General features: G+C 37.6%; 1 protein-coding gene across 4 annotated transcripts in view; it reads right to left on the bottom strand.

The window, feature by feature from the left end:
- The window catches only part of LOC110052314 (uncharacterized), a 37,551-nt gene continuing 18,233 nt past the window's right edge, over positions 1-19,318 (bottom strand). For 3 of the 4 annotated variants that reach the window (XM_089275951.1, XM_089275950.1, XM_089275952.1), the window contains 6 exons: positions 16,320-16,466; positions 15,714-15,848; positions 10,212-10,358; positions 8,881-9,024; positions 2,675-2,776; positions 1-1,030 (listed from right to left, as the gene is read on the bottom strand). In XM_089275951.1, the coding sequence (XP_089132077.1) occupies positions 168-1,030; positions 2,675-2,776; positions 8,881-9,024; positions 10,212-10,358; positions 15,714-15,848; positions 16,320-16,466 (1,538 nt within the window). In that variant the 3' untranslated portion in view covers positions 1-167. The remainder of the gene's footprint in view (positions 1,031-2,674; positions 2,777-8,880; positions 9,025-10,211; positions 10,359-15,713; positions 15,849-16,319; positions 16,467-19,318) is intronic. The other variant, XM_089275953.1, reaches the window with a different exon arrangement.

Genomic DNA, 19,318 nt, shown 5'->3' with positions numbered 1-19,318 from the left:
TGCGCTCATGGAATAATTTATTGTTAAATGTCTACAGACAACATACCAGAGATAACATCTACTGGGGTTCAATCCATTGCCATAGTCAGACAATTTTAAAATCCTACATGAAAATGTCATGTAAAAGACATTGAAGGATAAATTCCTTGTCAAGGTAAAATTCATGTTCAGCTATACTTTGGATCAAAAAACACTTTCTTTCGTAGCATAGAGACCTGAGATGGCATTTGCTTAAGACCCTCCTTGCTGAAAAAACCAGCAACACGGTCATTGACTCTTGTCATCATATCCATGAGATGCTCTCGTTCTGCATATTCCTTGAACACATCAACAACAGCAGCGATGAACCATGAACCTATGCCAACCTGTCGATAGCTTTCATGGCCTGGAGCCGAAGCAAAACAGATGAGAAAATCAGCATCTGCTGGTGAAGATGACCATGACGGTAAAATGGCGGGGCCGTCACTCTCAACAGTTACCCTATCTCGTTGACTGCCGCGACAAGCTTGGATGAGGAATATTTTGGGTTTTCCTTCCAATGAGGGGCACTCATTGCATCGGAAGAGAGATGTGATTGCCTCAATTTTAATCAGTTCTTCATCTGTACCATAGATCCCATCTTTTCCTCCATGGCTAAGGATCACACACACAAAGCAGTCATATCCTGAAAAGTCTTTCTCCGCTGTGGTTTGCAGTAAGTTAATCATTTGACTTCCAGTTTGGTTGTTTTCTAGCCTGTGTCGGAAATTGAAGTCATCAAAAAGACTTGTCAGATTCCTTACGTCATCATTGGAGGCAATACGCTCAACATCATCCCTCTTGGGGAAGATATAGTTATTCATTATCAGAACATAACCAGACTTTGCCTTGTAGTTATTATTATCACCAGAGAACTCCCACGTCCCTGCCTTGTAGTTATTATTACCACCAGAGAACTGCCATGTCCCTGCCTTGTAGTTATTATTACCACCAGAGAACTGCCATGTCCCTGCCTTGTAGTTATTATTATGACCATGACATGGGACATGACCTGCAAATAAGGAAAATTCCATATCTTAACTAATTATGTTAACAACCATCATTTCAAAAAGTTTTAAAGCACCAAGCACTGTAGTTAAACACCAGATAGACGCTTTAGTATTTTATTAAATCTATATGTATTTGTAAATAGCTCTAAGCCACATTCAACAATCATGCACATGTAAATAATCTCATTAATTTCATATTCGTTTTATCAATTGTAAATAGTTTTATTAATTTTAATCTAGTTATAGTGTCCCCATTTAGTGGTTATTTACTGTTATTTTAGTTTGACACTTAAATAAAGGTATTCACTCACTCACTCACTCACTCACACTCACTCACTCACTCACTCACTCTCACTCACTCACTCACTCACTCACTCACTCACTCACTCACTCACTCACTCACTCACTCACTCACTCACTCACTCACTCACTCACTCACTCACTCACTCACTCACTCACTCACTCACTCACTCACTCACTCACTCACTCACTCACTCACTCACTCACTCACTCACTCACTCACTCACTCACTCACTCACTCACTCACTCACTCACTCACTCACTCACTCACTCACTCACTCACTCAGAAAATGAGGTACTCTAAAATTACTGGCTGCTTTACAATCCATGCAACCACAGGCGGCCCAGATGTTGAATACGATTAATACATGACATTATGCTGTTGGCGATTGCATTACAATTTTAGCCGTTTATGAGACAACAGGCTGAGACAATGTATGAGAATGCTTCGAAAATTACTCTTAATTACTCTCAATGTGTAGAAAATAATTTGAATAACATGGCTTACCTTATGTTTGCATCACCTTATTTTGATGTCTCTGGGTTCCTGGAAGTGGTTTAAAGCCATTTAGGCGAGTTTTACTTTCTGGTGGTTTGCTTCCCCTAAAGAGGAACGTTTCTCTTTAGGGAAAGCAAACCGTCAAAAAGTAAAACTCGCCTAAATGGCTCTAAGCCACCTCCAGGAACCCAGAGACATCAAAATAACGTGATGCAGACATAAGGTAAACCATTTTATTCAAATTACTTTCTACACGTAGCATTTAGAGTAATTTTCAAAGCATTCTCATACATTGTCTTAAAGGGTTAAAATTGTAATGCAATCGCCAACAGCAAAATGTCCCGTATTAATCGTATTCAACGTCTGGGCCGCCTGTGATGCAACAAAAAGATCAAAAATTCTAACTTTGCTCTGTGGCTGAACAAAATACTACAGTCGAACCTCCCGTAAGCAACCATCCAAAATGTCAAGCCTAGGTGGACACTTTATCACTTGCACGAAGTGGATTCATCCATTCTTCCAAGGACACTGATCCAAGTGAACATCCTGATTTAGATCATCCCAAAGGAACATGCCCTTAGGTTTTGTAATTGGCAGAAAAACTCATGTCCAGAAAAGAAACGTAAATAAGTTTGGAGAAAATCCTCCAAATGCTGATCGGCATAACCAAGGGCATAGTCTAACCTGAAGAATTGACACTTCAGATCTTAAGCCACATTAACCAAAATTATACTTTAAACAAGTTGAAATAAATGACCCATCCCACAAGAAGCACTGCAGGCAGGCTGTTGAAGAGTGAAATTCAAGGATGTACATGTACAGTGTCAGCCATAGAATATCTACTTACCATATCTAGGTATTGATCTAATGTTTAGGGAATCGTTATTTTGTACCATAAGAGTTCCAGGCCATTGCTCAAATTCCATTGTAATTTTACATTTTGATGAACCTGAAGGTGTCAGTAGAAAATGAAAATTATCACTCCAACCAAGAATAAGCTTAAAGTATGTTTCAATACAACATGCATTAATTTAAAGGAATGTAGTGTTTTATTGATGCCCATGCTTTACTTTGGTTAACGTAGGGTAAAGTCAAAATATCTGTGTTGGGGAGGAGAGGGGTTACTTCCTTACATAGCCTACACAGTTATGTCCTGCACCAAAGGTTGAGGTTTTTGAGCTGTTTTAGTCTCAAACAGGACATAAAACTTCACCATTTTTATTTGTTTGAGAGAATGTATAGCAGGCCTACTGCAATTTAATAGGGACTTTTATCATACCTCTCAGATACTATGCATGCTGTGATTGGTTAATTTAGCTGGCCATATAAAATTTGACGCTGTTTTTGTCACCAAATTATTTCTTAAGTTTTCTTAACTTTTGTGAAAAATGAACTTGTAAAACTTTTCATTTCCAAAAAAACATTGATGGCATGTTATGCTAAAAGATGTTAACAATCTAATCAACTTGTTTTGCTGTCGGCGTACTTCATGATCAGTCATTTGAAGTCAATCTGAATGCCTTGAAACAATCAGACAATGGTAGTTCTCTTTGAGGGCGTACATCATAGGGCGAAACAAGCAAGTAATCGCAAGTAGCATGCAAGTTGAATCTATGTTAAGACTTGCGTTAGGTGGCCCAACGGACTCACAAATTTCCTCGCTAGTATGCCAAAAAAACCCTTTCAAGGCAGACATCCTGTATTTCATTGGCTAATGATAGGTTGATGGACGGCACTCAACTTGCGATGACTTGGGTTGGGTGGCCAAACTGTGAAAAACTTGCGTCAACTTGCATGCAAATTTGATCTCAACCAAAATGAGCGCAAGTCATCACAAGTCAATGCCAGTACATGCAAGGCCTAGCCAAATGGAGTCTCCAGTAGAGCCAAGTTTTCAACTTGCGCACACTTGCAAGTCTGTTTGGCCATCTGGCTTTAGTTAAATTTCCAGTGATGTCACACCAAAATGGACAGGATAGTTCTGTTAAATTTATTTATTTATTTATTTATTTATTTATTTATTTAACATTTCCTTATACACAGTTAAAAATCATCAGGTAATACTTATATTTAAAGTTATATATATAAAAAAATAATACTAATAAACTACTAATAAACAGTCCATGCTAAATACTAATTAATAAAAATTGAAGTAGTAAATCCTAATTTAAATATTAAACTAATCCTGTTTTCCATGAATGCCGTGTCTAACTTTGCTTTTAAACTGATTAAAGGATTTTATCATCCTGAGATTGCAGGGTAGGCTGTTCCAGAGAGTTGCACCACTGTAACTAAAGCTATTTTTCATATAGTTAGTTCGTGGATGAGGTACAACCAGTTTGTTTTCAGAATCCCTTAAAGAATAGCGCATTCCACTACGTTTTAGAAATTTAGACGATAGGTATTCAGGAGCCAAGCCATTTAAAGATTTATATACCATTAAGGCTTTCTGAATTTGACGCTGGGTACACAAATCGTTCCAACCCAGTTGTCGTATTAGACCTTTGGCATCAGTATCATAACTAGAGGAAGTTAACACGCGAGCGGCGCGGTTCTGAAACTTTTGTAGCCTGTCCGACAAAGTTTTACCGCAGTTACCCCAGACAAGATTGCAGTAGTCAAAATGAGGTTGAATTAGAGCACTGTATATATAAAGCAGTGTAGCTGGTGGAACAAAAGGCCTAACTCGTTTTATGGCACCAATCCCAGATGCAATCTTTTTAGACAATTTATCAACATGGGTTTGCCAAGTTAGGTTTTCGTCGATCAAAACACCGAGCGATTTGACTGAGGAGATACGATTTATTGGAACATTATTAATTGAGAGCTCAAGTGTATCTGGAAGGGTACTCAATCTTTGTCTGGAACCAATCAACATAAATTCAGTTTTAGTCGCGTTTAAAGTAAGTTTGTTAGAAGTACGCCATTTGTTTAAATTACTTAGATCGTCATTTAGATTAGACTGTATAGAGCTCAGATCAGCTCCCGCATATGTGATGTGGGTGTCATCAGCATACATCCTAGGCTGACATGATGATAAGCAGTTGGGCAAGTTGTTAACGTAAATAAGAAATAATAGGGGACCTAGGATTGTTCCTTGAGGTACCCCACATTTTAGCGAACAGGTTTGAGAAAGAGAACCATTAACAAGACATCGTTGTGTACGGCTAGTTAAATATGAGTTGAACCAGTCAAGAGCTATTCCTTGAACTCCGTAAAGGTTCATTTTAGTTAAAAGAATTTCATGATCAACAGTGTCGAACGCTTTTTTTTAATCGAGAAAAACTACAGCATTAACATTTCCGCGATCGATATTAAACGCCCAACTATCGGTAGCTTCTAATAGAGCAGAAACAGTTGAATGCAATGAGCGAAAGCCCGACTGTTGTTTAGAAATTACGTCCTCTTTAGTTAGAAAGCTATATAACTGGTCATACACGATCCTCTCGAATACCTTAGCAATTACTGGAATAACTGAAATTAGTTGATAGTTATTTAGATCAGATAGCTCACCCTGCTTGAACAATGGAGTAACTCTAGCACATTTCCAATCGTCAGCAAATATACCAGAAGTCAAAGACTTGTTAAAGAGGTCAGATAAAGAGACCGAAATAAGATCAGCACATTCACGGATTAATCTAGCAGAAATGTTATCAAGACCTGTTGCTTTAGATCTAGATAATTTGTTTAGATGAGAAAAAACAATATTACTGCTAGTTGGACAGAAATGGAATGTTTTGTTGTTACAAGTGATAAAGTTAGTGTAGCTCGAATCATCATTTTGACCTATTGGAGGTATTTCATTGGCAAGTCTGGGCCTGATTGTTGAAAAATGGTCATTAAAAGTATCTGAAATTTCACTAGAATTATTGATTACAATGTCATTTACTTTTAGTTCTTTCACAGTCTCATTGCTTTTACGGCGAGATGTAAGTTCATTAATTGTTTGCCAAGTTTTCTTAGAGTTGCCCTCAAATTGCATAAAAGCTTTCAAAAAATAAGATGCCTTAGCAGTTTTGATCCATTTAAACAAGCTGGTTAGAGTGACCATGATTATGATGACAATTATTAATAATGGTAATAGGACTGAGTGGATTATGATGACAGTTATTAATAATGGTAATAGGACTGAGTGGAGTCCAATTCGGTCTGTAAACATACAAGTGATTAACAAAATCGGATGATTGCAAAGTATCTTGTCGTCTATGAAAACAAGAGACAAGCTGTTGAAAACGGCGCGAATTTCAAATCTGCCTGCAGACTGGGAACGCTATACACATGCAAAGGGTAAAACTACAAGTCTCATCAAAAAAACAAAGAGAAGTTTCTTCCGCAAGAAAATTGACGAAAACAAAGGAAATCCAAAAGGAGTTTGGCAAGCACTCAAAACATTAAGTGGGACTAGTAAACCTCGAGTTCGCATCGATGAATTAAACACAGGAAACAACATCATTACTGACGAAGCTTCCATTGCAAATGAGCTTAATCAGTACTTCGTAAACATCCTAGATCAAATTGGCAAGGAAAACGACGCTGGCGTAGAGTTTGATGACACCAAGCTGAAAAATTTTGTCTCTTCGCGATTGAATGATAATGTGGCTTTCAACATCCCTCCAATAACGCCTAAGCAGATCATTGACACCATAGGGAAAATCGCTTGTAACAAGGCCTCTGGGCACGATGGCATAAGTATTCGTGTACTCAAAATTATTGCACCAGCGTTTGCAAGTCCATTATGCAAATTGCTGAACCTTTCAATATCGAAAACAGTTTTCCAGACCGTTGGAAAGTAGCAAAAGTTACACCATTGCACAAGGGTGGCGCACGAAATGATATCAACAATTACCGCCCGATATCAGTTTTACCTGTCTTTTCGAAGATTATCGAAAAACACGTAGCCAGCTGTCTTCTTAAGTTTTTACATGACAACAACATGTTATATGAGTATCAATCAGCCTTCAGGTCAGGTCACTCTACAGAAACAGCTCTAATCAGACTTACGGATCACATCCTGAAAAACATGGACAATGACGAAGTGACCGGTCTGGTATTTATAGATTTTTGTAAAGCTTTTGATGTTATAAATCACGAACTTCTTCTAAAAAAGCTGTCTATTTACGGTTTCAATCGTACCTGTCTCAGAGAAAGCAATTTATTACATTAGGGAAAACCACATCTGAACAGCTGACTATCAGACAGGGCGTTCCCCAAGGATCAATATTGGGACCGGTGCTCTTCCTCCTGTTTGTCAATGACATGCCTCTAAACGTTCACAAGTCAACTATGGATATCTATGCAGACGATACCACCTTGTCTTTAAGCTCAGACTGGAAAGCTATTCCTGCACTAAACAAATCATTAACAAAGGACTTGACAGAAGTTGAGAAATGGGCTAGTGAAAACAAAATGTTTATAAATACCAAGAAAACCAAAGCGTTGTTGGCTACGGGAAAGCGTCTGCGCAGACGTATAACCCATGACGCAGGAAAATTTGAAGCTAGGATGCAAAATGCAGAAATTGAACAAGTTGGTAGCCATAAACTTCTTGGAGTGATAATCGACGAGAACCTAACTTACGAAGCACATGTTGACGAACTATGTAACAAACTTTCAAAACGAATTGGTCTTCTACGCCATATAAGCTGCTACTTGAAAAAGAATCAAAAATTGATCTACTATAATGCAGTAATCAAACCACTGTTCATGTATGCAAGCACAGTATGGACATCGTGTAACAAAGAGGCACTCGAGAGAGTTCTCCGTATGCAAAAACGGGCTGCCCGTATTATTCTTGCAGCACAACGTACTAGTCGAACTGTCACTTTATTTAATAAGCTAAACTGGATCCCCTTTTACAAAGAAGCTTATATAAATCGATGTGCACTGGCCTACAAAAGGATAAACAGAACTTTACCTGAATACATGAACACATCTTTAAGGAAAAACTCTGACGTCCATTCGAGAACTACTAGAAATTGTAATTTAAATTTATTATGCCCCTCTCACAGAAACGCCTCTGAGGGAGGACGCACTTTCGCCGTCAGAACTATTCAAGATTGGAACAGTTTACCCCGGTCTTTAAAAACAGAGAAGTCCGTTAAATCGTTTAAGGCTAAATTATGTAATACTATTCTTAACTCTCAGAAAACTAATGGAATTTTTTAACTCTTATTATTCGTAGTATGTTTGAAATTGTAAGTCCAGTTTATTATTTGTAACCATTTTTAATAGTAACTTAATTAAGTATTTTATTGTAAATAATATCGTATTTTAGCATTTTATTGTAAATAATATATTTTTAGCACTCTAATTATTTTAAGCTGAGGGCCCCAAGTTTATCAGTAACTTAAGTTACTGTCACGGGTCACCCTCATTAAATAAAGTCTTTCACTTCACTTCACTTCACAGAAGTCCGATTTGTTAATCACAAGTATGATTACAGACTGAATAGACCATTTTACAGTTGTCTGCTCAGTGGCCTGGCCTTTGAATGGCAGCGAGGCTGGAGTTGACCTTGTTTTGATACAGACCTCACTGCTTTTGTCATGTAAATGCACCTAGTTAGCATCAGAACAACTTATTTTACACAACAAAAGCAGTGAGATCGGTATCAAAACAAGGTCAACTCTAGCCTCGCTGCCATACAAAGGCCAGGTCACTGAGCAGACAACTGTAAAATGGTCTATTGGACGACACAATGTTCTGTAACCATTATAATTTCCCACAAAAGTAAAAGTTTCATTTCATCGAGTTTTAGTATAAATCTACTGGCGTTCTATCATGAATGGCATTCTCGGATTGGCTACGCTACTCGCCATTTATTCTGTGATAGATAGTGAGTAGCGTAGCTGTGTGCGCTTGTTAACGAAATGACGGTCACTTCTCTTGCTTTCAATTGACTCTGTGTACGTACACTGTATATAAACTTGGCCGGCCAAGCTTGTATTTAATATGGTCAGTCTGACTGTTAATAAGGTCAGATTTGGATGCCTGCTTCAGTGATAAACAAGGTTCCACTGAATTTATACTGTCTAACATTTGGAAGAAGTGTACCTCTAGGCCTTTGTTGTTGTAAAGTGTCAATCCCAGATATGTCTCTGTTTTCACTTCGGTTTGCTGCTGGTGGAGGGGCCGCAGGTTCTCCTGAACTTCTTTCTTGTCTTCTGCTCCTTCTTCTCAGCAACTTACTACAGTGCTCTAAAATAAAATAAAATACACCGATTCACTTATTTCTAAAATTTTACATTGGATAGTCTTAAAATTAGAAGAGTGACGATCGAGCAATAAAGTACACAGTTGTGGGAGGTCCCACATAATCCCAGTTAATCACAGTTAGAGTATGAAACAAGGTATTTCTGATCCATGATGATGGTGTCAATGTTATTAATGTTGACACATTTATAACAGAATTATTTTGGTGACAATTGCTTAAAAAGATTTCATACAAAGGATGATGCAAAGACAGCACATATAAAAAACTAGGCTATTGACAGCTGCTTTATTAAGTTTTAGTTTGCTTGCAACTATCAATCTCTCATTGGTTCTAAAACATAAGTCCACAAAATATTGTTTACCAGCTCCACAATGCCCTGGGCGTACATGTTTTGTTAAGAGGGTTTGGGTTGGCTTAAATCTGAGGGGAGGTCTAAAATCCATACTTTATAGTGTATTTTGTAATCCAAGAGAGGGGGAAGTTGTCAATTGGGACTTCGTCAAACATATTCATAACCTATTTTTTATTTAAAGTACAAGGATCTGTGAGGACATAAGTAATGTAATATGGAAAACTTAGAGTGGGATGGTGGCTTTATATCATTATTATCTTCAGAACCGCCTGGTTTGATTGAGTACATTATTTTTTGTATTAAGATTTTCATTTATTCAACATTGATTTTACTACTAGTTGCTGGCCCATAACATAAAATTTAAATCTTCAAATTCACGTACTGCCAAATGCTTTTATTACTTTAATTAAGTTCAGGAATCTACTTTGAAGGCAACTTTCTCTTCTTTTTAGATCTGAAGATCCACATTTTACAATGAGCCATGCTGGCAATAAGTGGAAGAAAGTAAAAACCATACTGAAGATAGTGATTGAACAAAAAAATATTTCTGGACAGGTTAATGTCCAAAACTTTCGGTGCCTAAGCTCTGTAATTGACGACCTTTAGTCAGTGACAACACTCCTTCTTTCTTCAGTGCATAGCTCAAGACAAGGCAGAGTAGAGAGAGCCTGGGAACAAGGCTGTGCAATCTTGTGCCTTTGTATCGATCATTTATTTGTTCTTGCTTGCAAGCATATTATGGTCAGATTTTGGTACCTGCTCAATAAACAAGGTTCCACTGAATTTATACTTAAAAACGGGACTACAGTGTAAGTGTACCTCTAAGCCTTTGTTGTTGTACAGTGTCAGTCTCAGACATGTCTCTGCTGTCACTTTGGTTAGCTGCTGACTGTGCATGTGGGACCATAGGTTCTCCTGAACGTCTTTGTTGTGTTCTGCTCCTTCTTCTAGGCAACCTATGGTGTTCTAAAATTTAAAAGATATAAAATGGTTCACTTCATTTACATTCTAGGATAGTCTTGCAGTTGAAGGGTTTTGCTAGGTGCATAACTGAACAAATTCTAGCTTTAAATATGGACTTCCCACTGCACTAAATGATGACACTGATGATGATGATATACTGTTTTATTTTTTTCTCAAGCATCTGTGCGGGCCGGAATCCTAAATCCTCAAATTTGATTGGCTAATCATATGCACGCGACCAGTCCAGCTTTTTACGATACGGCCCATGGGCCAGATTTTTTTCGCCGCTGCCTAAATTTCCCTCCTAAAAGTTAGCAGTAATCATCAATCTTTTGCTTTTTTTGACACATCCATCGACGATTAGTCAACGCAAGTTTATCTGTGTTGACTTTAAAATGGCAAGGAAAGTCACTGTAAGTAAATTCAATTGAGTGTTTTGAAGTTGTGAGAGTTTGCTTTATAATTGTTTGTACCTTGATGCTGTAATGGTGCGTAATCCTGTGTTTCTCTCGCTGTAAAATTTGAGTCAATTTCAGTCGAGTTTACCTCTCTGATCGTTGCTGTATTTAGAAGAATTTGTGTGGAATACACTTAACGAATTTCCTCGCTTTCTGCTATTCAATTTACAGTAAGTGACGAAGTGATTTTAAAAGCAACGACTGACAGAAATTGTTGTCGTAGTAAAACTTCAAACTTTGCAAAAAATTTCACACCGCAAAAACAACTTTGGAGAACTTAACTGGTGAAATAAATGCAACTAACACAAAGTAGTTCGAAAAAAATCTGTTTTTTAATACATCTTTCTTTGTCTACTGTCTGAGTTACTCACTTGTTGTCAAGATTTTTTTCAAATCGTTAGTAGACGGCACACAAGCCGATTCAATGCATAAACAAACCCATTGTAATCTGTAAAACCAATTTACTGCAGGAAAAACAAAATAAACATGTTATTTGCCCTTACCTTGGGCTTGAAAATGCTGCCTCGACCTACGGCCTCGGGCAGCATTTTCAAGACCTCAGTCACAGTTTTTCACCATATGGACCTCCCAGCCGGCAAATAACATATATTTAATAATGATTGTACATTACAATTTGACCTAATGCAAACTTCTTAAAACAAAATCTGTTGCTTCCTTTGAGTACAATCATTTATTCTTAATGTGCTCTAAGCATCAGTGTTCAGCATATACATTGTAATGCATATGGTTGCTATACAAGTGACGAAAAGTAAAAAAAAATACAAGAGATGCAAAATAGTCTTGGAGTGTCTTGCTTAATCATTGCTATTATAAAATACTTAGTACCTATGGGTGATCTATAAAAATAACCAATAACGAAAGCTTAATCCAACCAAGCTATGGGCTCAATAAATCAATGGGCCCCTGTGGATACCAGCAACGTTGCTTAATGGGCTACTGGCTGGTAGAATAAAGTTACTTTAGTTATTAGTAAACTGCAGCTAACTGCAAAGCTGACCAGAAATTTTTTTGCTTGCTTAAGCAGGCACAATTCTTCTTAATTTTGAAAATGCTACGTGAAAGTGACTTGGCCGTTAAGGTATCAGCCAACCCAAAATTGACCATTTTACATAATTTTGGATTTTTATATGATTCGATAAATCTTAGGCATAGCTTTCGTTTAAAAAAAAATTCACAAAAAAATGTTATTCATACGGGAAGTTATTAAGCGAAAACAATTTTGTCATCTTTATTATTCTAATTAGCCACTGACAACTCTTGTCATCGCGTTGTCAAATAAGGAGAGATTACCAGACAGCTAAGCACATGTGTGTTTGCGTTTCACAAAACACATGTGACTCGCCATCTTGGAAGCGCTCAAAGTTTTCGTCTTGTGCAATCTATGAATGTCTTCGAAAAAGAAAGAAAGATCGTGTCCCTTTGCAAACCTTCCGTTTGCATCATCGCTGATGTCTGCCAGCGCCGGACTGTTAGCTGCTGCTCTCGATCGCTTTCTTGTCTTTGGCGTCTTTACAAACCTAGCTATAATTAAAGATAAATTCATCAAGATGTTTTCATTGCTGCACGTAATCTGAACTATTTGAGAAGTCAGTCAAATGATTCAGCGTTTACTAACCTCAAGGACGGGGCCGGTCTTGGAAGCGGCTTTTTCTCAACGGCAGTTTCCCACCGCCGCGAAAATTTGTCTGTTTCTTGTTACCTGTCAAACTACTATTGTTCAAGAAAACTGATACTTTCTTTTATCAATCAACACTTTATTTGCTTGACGCCTAGGTGACGCCTAGGTGCTGCTAATCTCATTGCGGTCAAAATTCTATTTTTCCTTGTTTCTCGATATGAAAATTTGGGCGAGTTGTGCATGCATTTTGAACTCCAAGTCTGCAGCCCCTGGACCAATTTGGCTGAAATTTGGCCAAAATGTTGTCAGATAGCTTACCTACAAAACCGTGTCTGCGAATTTTAATTGTTCTTTTCATTTCAAAGTTATAGCCTATTTTCCACTGGTGGTGGCAATAATTTCTCATCCCCGAATATATTTGCTTGTAAAAATAAAATGAATGCACATTCCAGAAATCTGAGACACAGTTTTTTTAGGCAAAAGTGTGAAGAAATGAAAGCCATATTAATTGCTTTCTTCTGTTTGTTTTTGGTGAGCGTGGAACTTAATGAATGAAAACACTCAGCTTTGCAAAAACCTCCTCATTTTTTAAGCGCATTAAAGTTTTATACCTTTTAAAGGGAATTAGCTGTAATCATGATTATTCAGCTTTCAAAAAATATACTGTTTATAAGGGTTTGTGTTGAAACAAAGTGCGCTAGAACGAACCGTGCACAGACGGCCCTGGTGGGTTGACTGATACCTTAAGTGGCTCCTTCTAAAATAGGTACCGGGATCCTGGTGGGCTTCTGTCAAGAATCCCGGCACACACTGCAGATTCTGCTGCGATCCCGCTGAGGTGGCCCGGCAGAGTCCTTTTCAGGAAAAATTCCCATCATGCATCTTGGCAAGAATTCCGCCAAGAAATCTGTCCTCACCGGGATCCGACCATAAAAAACATCTCCTCCAGGATACTGGTGAGAATCCCATGGGGAAGTAAAATCTTGGTAGTAGTCCCGGTGAGAACTAACTTCTTGCCAAGCGGGCAACAGATTGCAAAGTTAAAGTGTTACTTACAGAAAAATATCTTTTCGCACAACACGCTTTTTATTGTTCAAGTTCGTTTGTTCCACAAGAATTAACATGAAACATGATCTTTCCTTCTCACTTGAATTCACACACGAAAAACCGCACAGATAATGCAAACTGAAAATCTTGATTTTCCCTGGAGATTATTTTATCCTGATATGTTCTAGTGTTTCAATAGTTTTCAATGGTGCAGTGCGTAATTATTTAATACAAAATTCTTCGTATATACAGATTTTCGCAATTCAGCTTAAGTCTACAAATAAACATGTATTGAGTAAACAAAATTTCAATAGCGGTGACTTGTTAGCAATTTCATTTTATCAATATTTGGTACCACAGCAGGTACCATAAGCACTTCTAGAAACGATTTCAAGACTTATTTTAGTGATCTTTAATGAAACTTTCAAGTGATCCTAAATTTAGCGTACATAAATTTTATATTAGTTCACTACAATAAACTGTGGCGGCTAAAAATAGCAACTCACTCCGCCGTGTGTGTGAAAGTTTGGTTAAAGTACAAGAAAAATATTTAATACGTAGCTTTTTGGGTAATTTGGTGTCCCGCAACTGTAAAAAAAACCCACAATTCTTTTTCAAAATCCCACAGCTTAGTAAAGACTATCAAATTGCTCTACTGGCTGGACTGTCGCAAGAGCTTTCAGGTATCTTCTGAAAAGTTTAACTCTCCACAAATACTGAGATACCTTAAGTTGACTTCTAGATCAAACTACTGGTAGATAACCTACATGTAGGAAATTTTTACGTAAATTACCTAAATGGGAGGATTAATTTTTATTTGGGCCATTTTAGCACGAAACTATGAATGAGTTTCATGATACGAAAACATGCCGGTATGGCAGTATTATCACTTTTCACGCATATCGCATGACGCTGAGTCTGCATAACAACAGTCGCGCAGATCACTCAACATGTGAGAAAGAAAATTTTTAAGAGACGATGGATCAAGATCTTGGCATACTGTATGAAATCCTGGACTGCCAGCTAAAGAAAAGTAAACCTGGAGATGAATCGAAAGAATGTGTGATTGCACTTGAAAGAAAGTACACAAAACAAAAAACAATTCATTCGTAGCCTGGAAAGTAATGCCTAGGTGGGTCTTAAAGAAGATGAACTGGTAAATTCTTTCATACCCATGACCTTCCATCATCCACAGACAAAGTCTACAAAGCTACAAATGATCTATCATTTGTTTTATAGCAAGAAAAGTAGCTGTTACAACATTGTTTATTCATAGAAACTTGTGACTGATCAGTTTCACTGGCTGAAATACAGTACTTAAATTCAAATTTAAGTTTCAGCATTCAAGAGTGTAAATGCATCATTCAAACAATCAATGTGCTAAAGTCAATTTAAAGGCGTTTCTGTTTTGAATTGTGATCACTGGTCTTTTAATCAGCCTTCTTGAAAACCTCTCTGGTAATATTTGTGATAACATAAGAAAGTCAAACTTGTTTGTCTGTAGAAAGCCGCCAGGAGTAATCTGACAGTGCACACCAAACAACAAGACCAAAAAGCTTCAAGATTACTTGTATAATTATTTTAATTTCATGGTTCAATTAATTATCAACTGACTAAACCATGGCTTAATTTTGAGATTTAATTAATCAATTGACAAATTAAATTGTTTTTGGGCAACCTGCCTGGAGAGCTGGGCACCCTAGCTGGAATGGTTTGGAGCCTGAAGGACTCCCTGAAAATTTTCTTAGAGCACAGCCTTGTTTTGCTCGCTTAAGCAGGCACAATCCTTCTTAATTTCGAAAATGCTACATGAATGTGACTTGACCTTTAAGTGGGCCTTCTAAAATAGGTACCAGGATCCCAGTGGGCTTCTGTCAAGAATCCTGGCACACACCGGGATCCTGCTGCGATCCTGCTGAGGTGGCCCTCCAAGGTCCTTTCCGGGATGACAATATGGTCTTATATATCTCACGAAGTTACAACCATATTTTTTCATCATCAAACAAAAAAACAGAGGACCAACCAGTGAAAATGTAGCAGCATTTTATGACATTTTGGTGGTCCATTGACGACCGCATTAGTTAATTGTGTTAATAACTCTAGATCTATTCTTGTCCTTTGTTTTATTTTATGTACATGTAATGTAAATTATATTATTCTAATGTAAATATTGTCTTGGCAAAACATAAGTGAGTTAACTAAAACCAAGTGTACCTCTGTCAGAATTAACTTCTGAAGTCTGCCGGCTGACAGGACTGCAAGAATCTTCTTCAAATTCACTTAGACTAAAATTACTACTAGTTGCTAGCCCATAACTTGGAAGACATCTCTGGCTTGGTCTCTGACTTGCTGCGACATAAAATTTAAATCTTTAAATTCACATACTGCCAAATGCTTTATTACTTTAATTAAGTTGAGGAATCTACTTTGAAGGCAACTATCTCAGCTTTTTAGATTTGAAGATCCATATTTGACAATGAACCATGCTGGCAATAAGTGGAAGAAAGTAAAACCCTACTGAAGATAGTGATTGAACAAAAAAATATTTCTGGACAGGTTAATGTCCAAAACTTTCGGTGCCTAAGCTCTGTAATTGACGACCTTTAGTCAGTGACAACACTCCTTCTTTCTTCAGTGCATAGCTCAAGACAAGGCAGAGTAGAGAGAGCCTGGGAACAAGGCTGTGCAATCTTGTGCCTTTGTATCAATCATTTATTTGCTCTTGCTTGCAAGCATATTATGGTCAGATTTTGGTACCTGCTCAATAAACAAGGTTCCACTGAATTTATACTTAAAAATGGGACTACAGTGTAAGTGTACCTCTAAGCCTTTGTTGTTGTACAGTGTCAGTCTCAGACATGTCTCTGCTGTCACTTTGGTTAGCTGCTGACTGTGCATGTGGGACCATAGGTTCTCCTGAACGTCTTTGTTGTGTTCTGCTCCTTCTTCTAGGCAACCTATGGTGTTCTAAAATTTAACAGATATACAATGGTTCACTTCATTTACATCCTAGGATAGTCTTGCAGTTGAAGGGTTTTGCTAGGTGCATAACTGGACAAATTCTAGCTTTAAATATGGACTTCCCACTGAATTAAATGACGACACTGATGATGATGATATACTGTTTTAATAATGATTGTACATTACAATTTGACCTAATGCAAACTTCTTAAAACAAAATCTGATGCTTCCTTTGAATACAATCATTTATTCTTAATGTGCTCTAAGCATCAATGTTACGCATATACAGTGTAATGCATATGGTTGTTAAACAAGTGACAAAAAGTAAAAAAGTACAAGAGATGCAAAATAGTCTTAGAGTGTCTTGCTTAATCATTGCTATTATAAAATACTTAGTACATATGGGTGATCTATAAAAATGAACAACAACGAAAGCTTAATCCAACTAAGCTATGGGCTCGATAAAACAATGGGCCCCTGTGGATACCGACAATGTTGCTGAATGGGCTACTGGCTGGTAGAATAAAGTTACTTTAGTTATTAGTAAACTGCAGCTAACTGCAAAGCTGACTGGAAATTTTTTTGCTCGCTTAAGCAGGCACAATCCTTCTTAATTTTGAAAATGCTACATGAAAGTGACTTGGCCTTTAAGCGGGCCCTTCTGAAATAGGTACTGGGATCCTGGTGAGCTTCTGTCAAGAATCCCGGCACACACTGCGGATTCTGATGCGATCCCGCTGAGGTGGCCTGGCAAAGTCCTTTCCAGGAAAAATTCCCATCATGCATCTTGGCAAGAATTCTGCCAAGAAATCTGTCCTCACCAGGATCTGGCCATAAAAAACATCTCCTCCAGCATACTGGTGAGAATCCCGTGGGGAAGTAAAATCTTGGTAGTAGTCCTGGTGAGAACTAAATTCTCACCAAGAAAAAATTATTGCATAGAAATTCCCGCCAAAAAGTTGTACATTCACAAATCTCCGTGAGTATATTAAACCTGTTCTTGAAATAAATTAACTACTTCATGGTTAACCCTGGAAGCAACTGCTGCTCTAAAACTATCATGAGCCATATCTAATTAAGACTCAATTTTTAACGAGCTGTGAAGACAAAATCCCACACATTTAGCTATAAGCATGCAAATCAGGTCTAGACAAACTGGAGCCTTTAAGGACAGTGCCTACTTTTATTCGTGTACACACATTCTGCACATCATGCAAGGAATAGTTTAAGGTGGCTGAATACAGTTTTCAAGTGCCTATGCCTGATTATTCACCATTACTTTTTAACTATTTATGCTTGGGGGCCCATTTTTCACAAGAGTCAAGAGGTTTTATTCTCGCATTTTGGCTAAGGTGTGTGCTGTTACCATGGCAACAGGGCTGGTTGAAAACAACGCTTCAAAAATGGTTTTGGTTTATTAGACTTTTTTCATCATTTGCCCACTACGAATTCACATAAAATCCCTTCTGTCAACACTGCGATATTATGAATACTATGAACACTATGAATGTAAGAAGCATCAGTAATGGTATTAGTATCGTAACTTAAAAAGGGTAAATGTATTGTTTTGTAGAGTAAATTATGCAAATTTTAGTATTGTAAGTAGCATGTGTAATTGCATCGTATTGTTAATTAGAGTAAGTAGTGTTAGTAGTTGTATTACTGTTGTAAAAAAAAATAATAATAATAAAACACTGTGATAGATAAAATGTGACAGTGACACTGTGACAGAGACGGTTTTCGTAATTCGCTGTAAATTGTTTTCACTACATGTTCTGTATTATCAACAATTCCCAATTTCCATATTACAATTTACAATTTCTTTTGCCAAATTTCTTGAAATTCTAACAACTGAATCATTTGAAATCGGCAAGTTCCTGTAAAAGCACTCAGTCTCAATTTTTTGAGCAACTGTGAATGCGCTGCATTTAACAGGGTCCCTTTGGAGAATTTCAGGCGGTACAAAATGTGGACCCCTCAACCTGGAGCCCCTATTGGACCTTCTTTTGGACTCCATTTGGACCCCTTCTGGACCCCTTCTGGACCCCTCCTGGACCCCTTCTGGACCCCCACCCCAACCCCCATTTGGACCCCGTATTCTTTCTTCTGGAAAATAAGGCTCTATTTAATCAGTGGGCAAAATGTGAAGAAATAATGAATTCACGCAGCGTTGTGAATAATATGATGGCTACAGTTAACTGAGTTTATTTTTTTTTATACCTGGTTAAAATTCCCAAATAACTTAACTCGGTTAAAGGTTGGTTATGACGAAACAACGGGTTATGGCTGCATTGCGATAGTTTGTGAAGTGGGTGAGCTCAATTGACGTCATGACGTACTGGATAACCTGACAAAACGACAGACTTTGAGAACCACAGTCTTATTTTCTTGATTCTTTTTCTTTGTTTTTGTGTCCTTTAGTTTCTTTACATTCACGGCTAAGGCAGTCTCTCTTCCTTCTCATGCGCACTATACACGAATTTCCGAGGCAGTTCTTTCAAACATGATGTTGATTTTGTGTGGACATCAGAGTGTTCTCCACTGCTGTCGAATGAATGGCCCTTGAATTTGACTGGAATTCTACTATGCATGACTTTTAAACCACATCAAGTCCTTTCACTAAGAACTTTTCGTATTCTTTCATTTACGACAAAAAAAACACTTGCTTCAGAGCATCTTTATCAACAGAGAAGTGCGAATTATGGCATCTAGAAACCGTGAAATGCTCTCGATCCACAGCTGTTATGTTTGGAAAATGCACTTCACTTAAAATTGTTCATGAATTCATTCATTCATCTGCATTTCTTGCCATTTTAACGAACTGCCGCTTCTCTTTGAAGTACTCCTTTGTTCTTTGC

The sequence above is a fragment of the Orbicella faveolata genome, unplaced genomic scaffold, assembly GCF_042242905.1.
Source record: "Orbicella faveolata isolate gen_17 unplaced genomic scaffold, um_ofav_v1 contig_4, whole genome shotgun sequence".
Lineage (NCBI taxonomy): Eukaryota > Metazoa > Cnidaria > Anthozoa > Scleractinia > Merulinidae > Orbicella > Orbicella faveolata.
The sequence above is the reverse complement of the archived record's forward strand: the minus strand, read 5'-3'. Positions and strand labels throughout refer to the sequence as shown.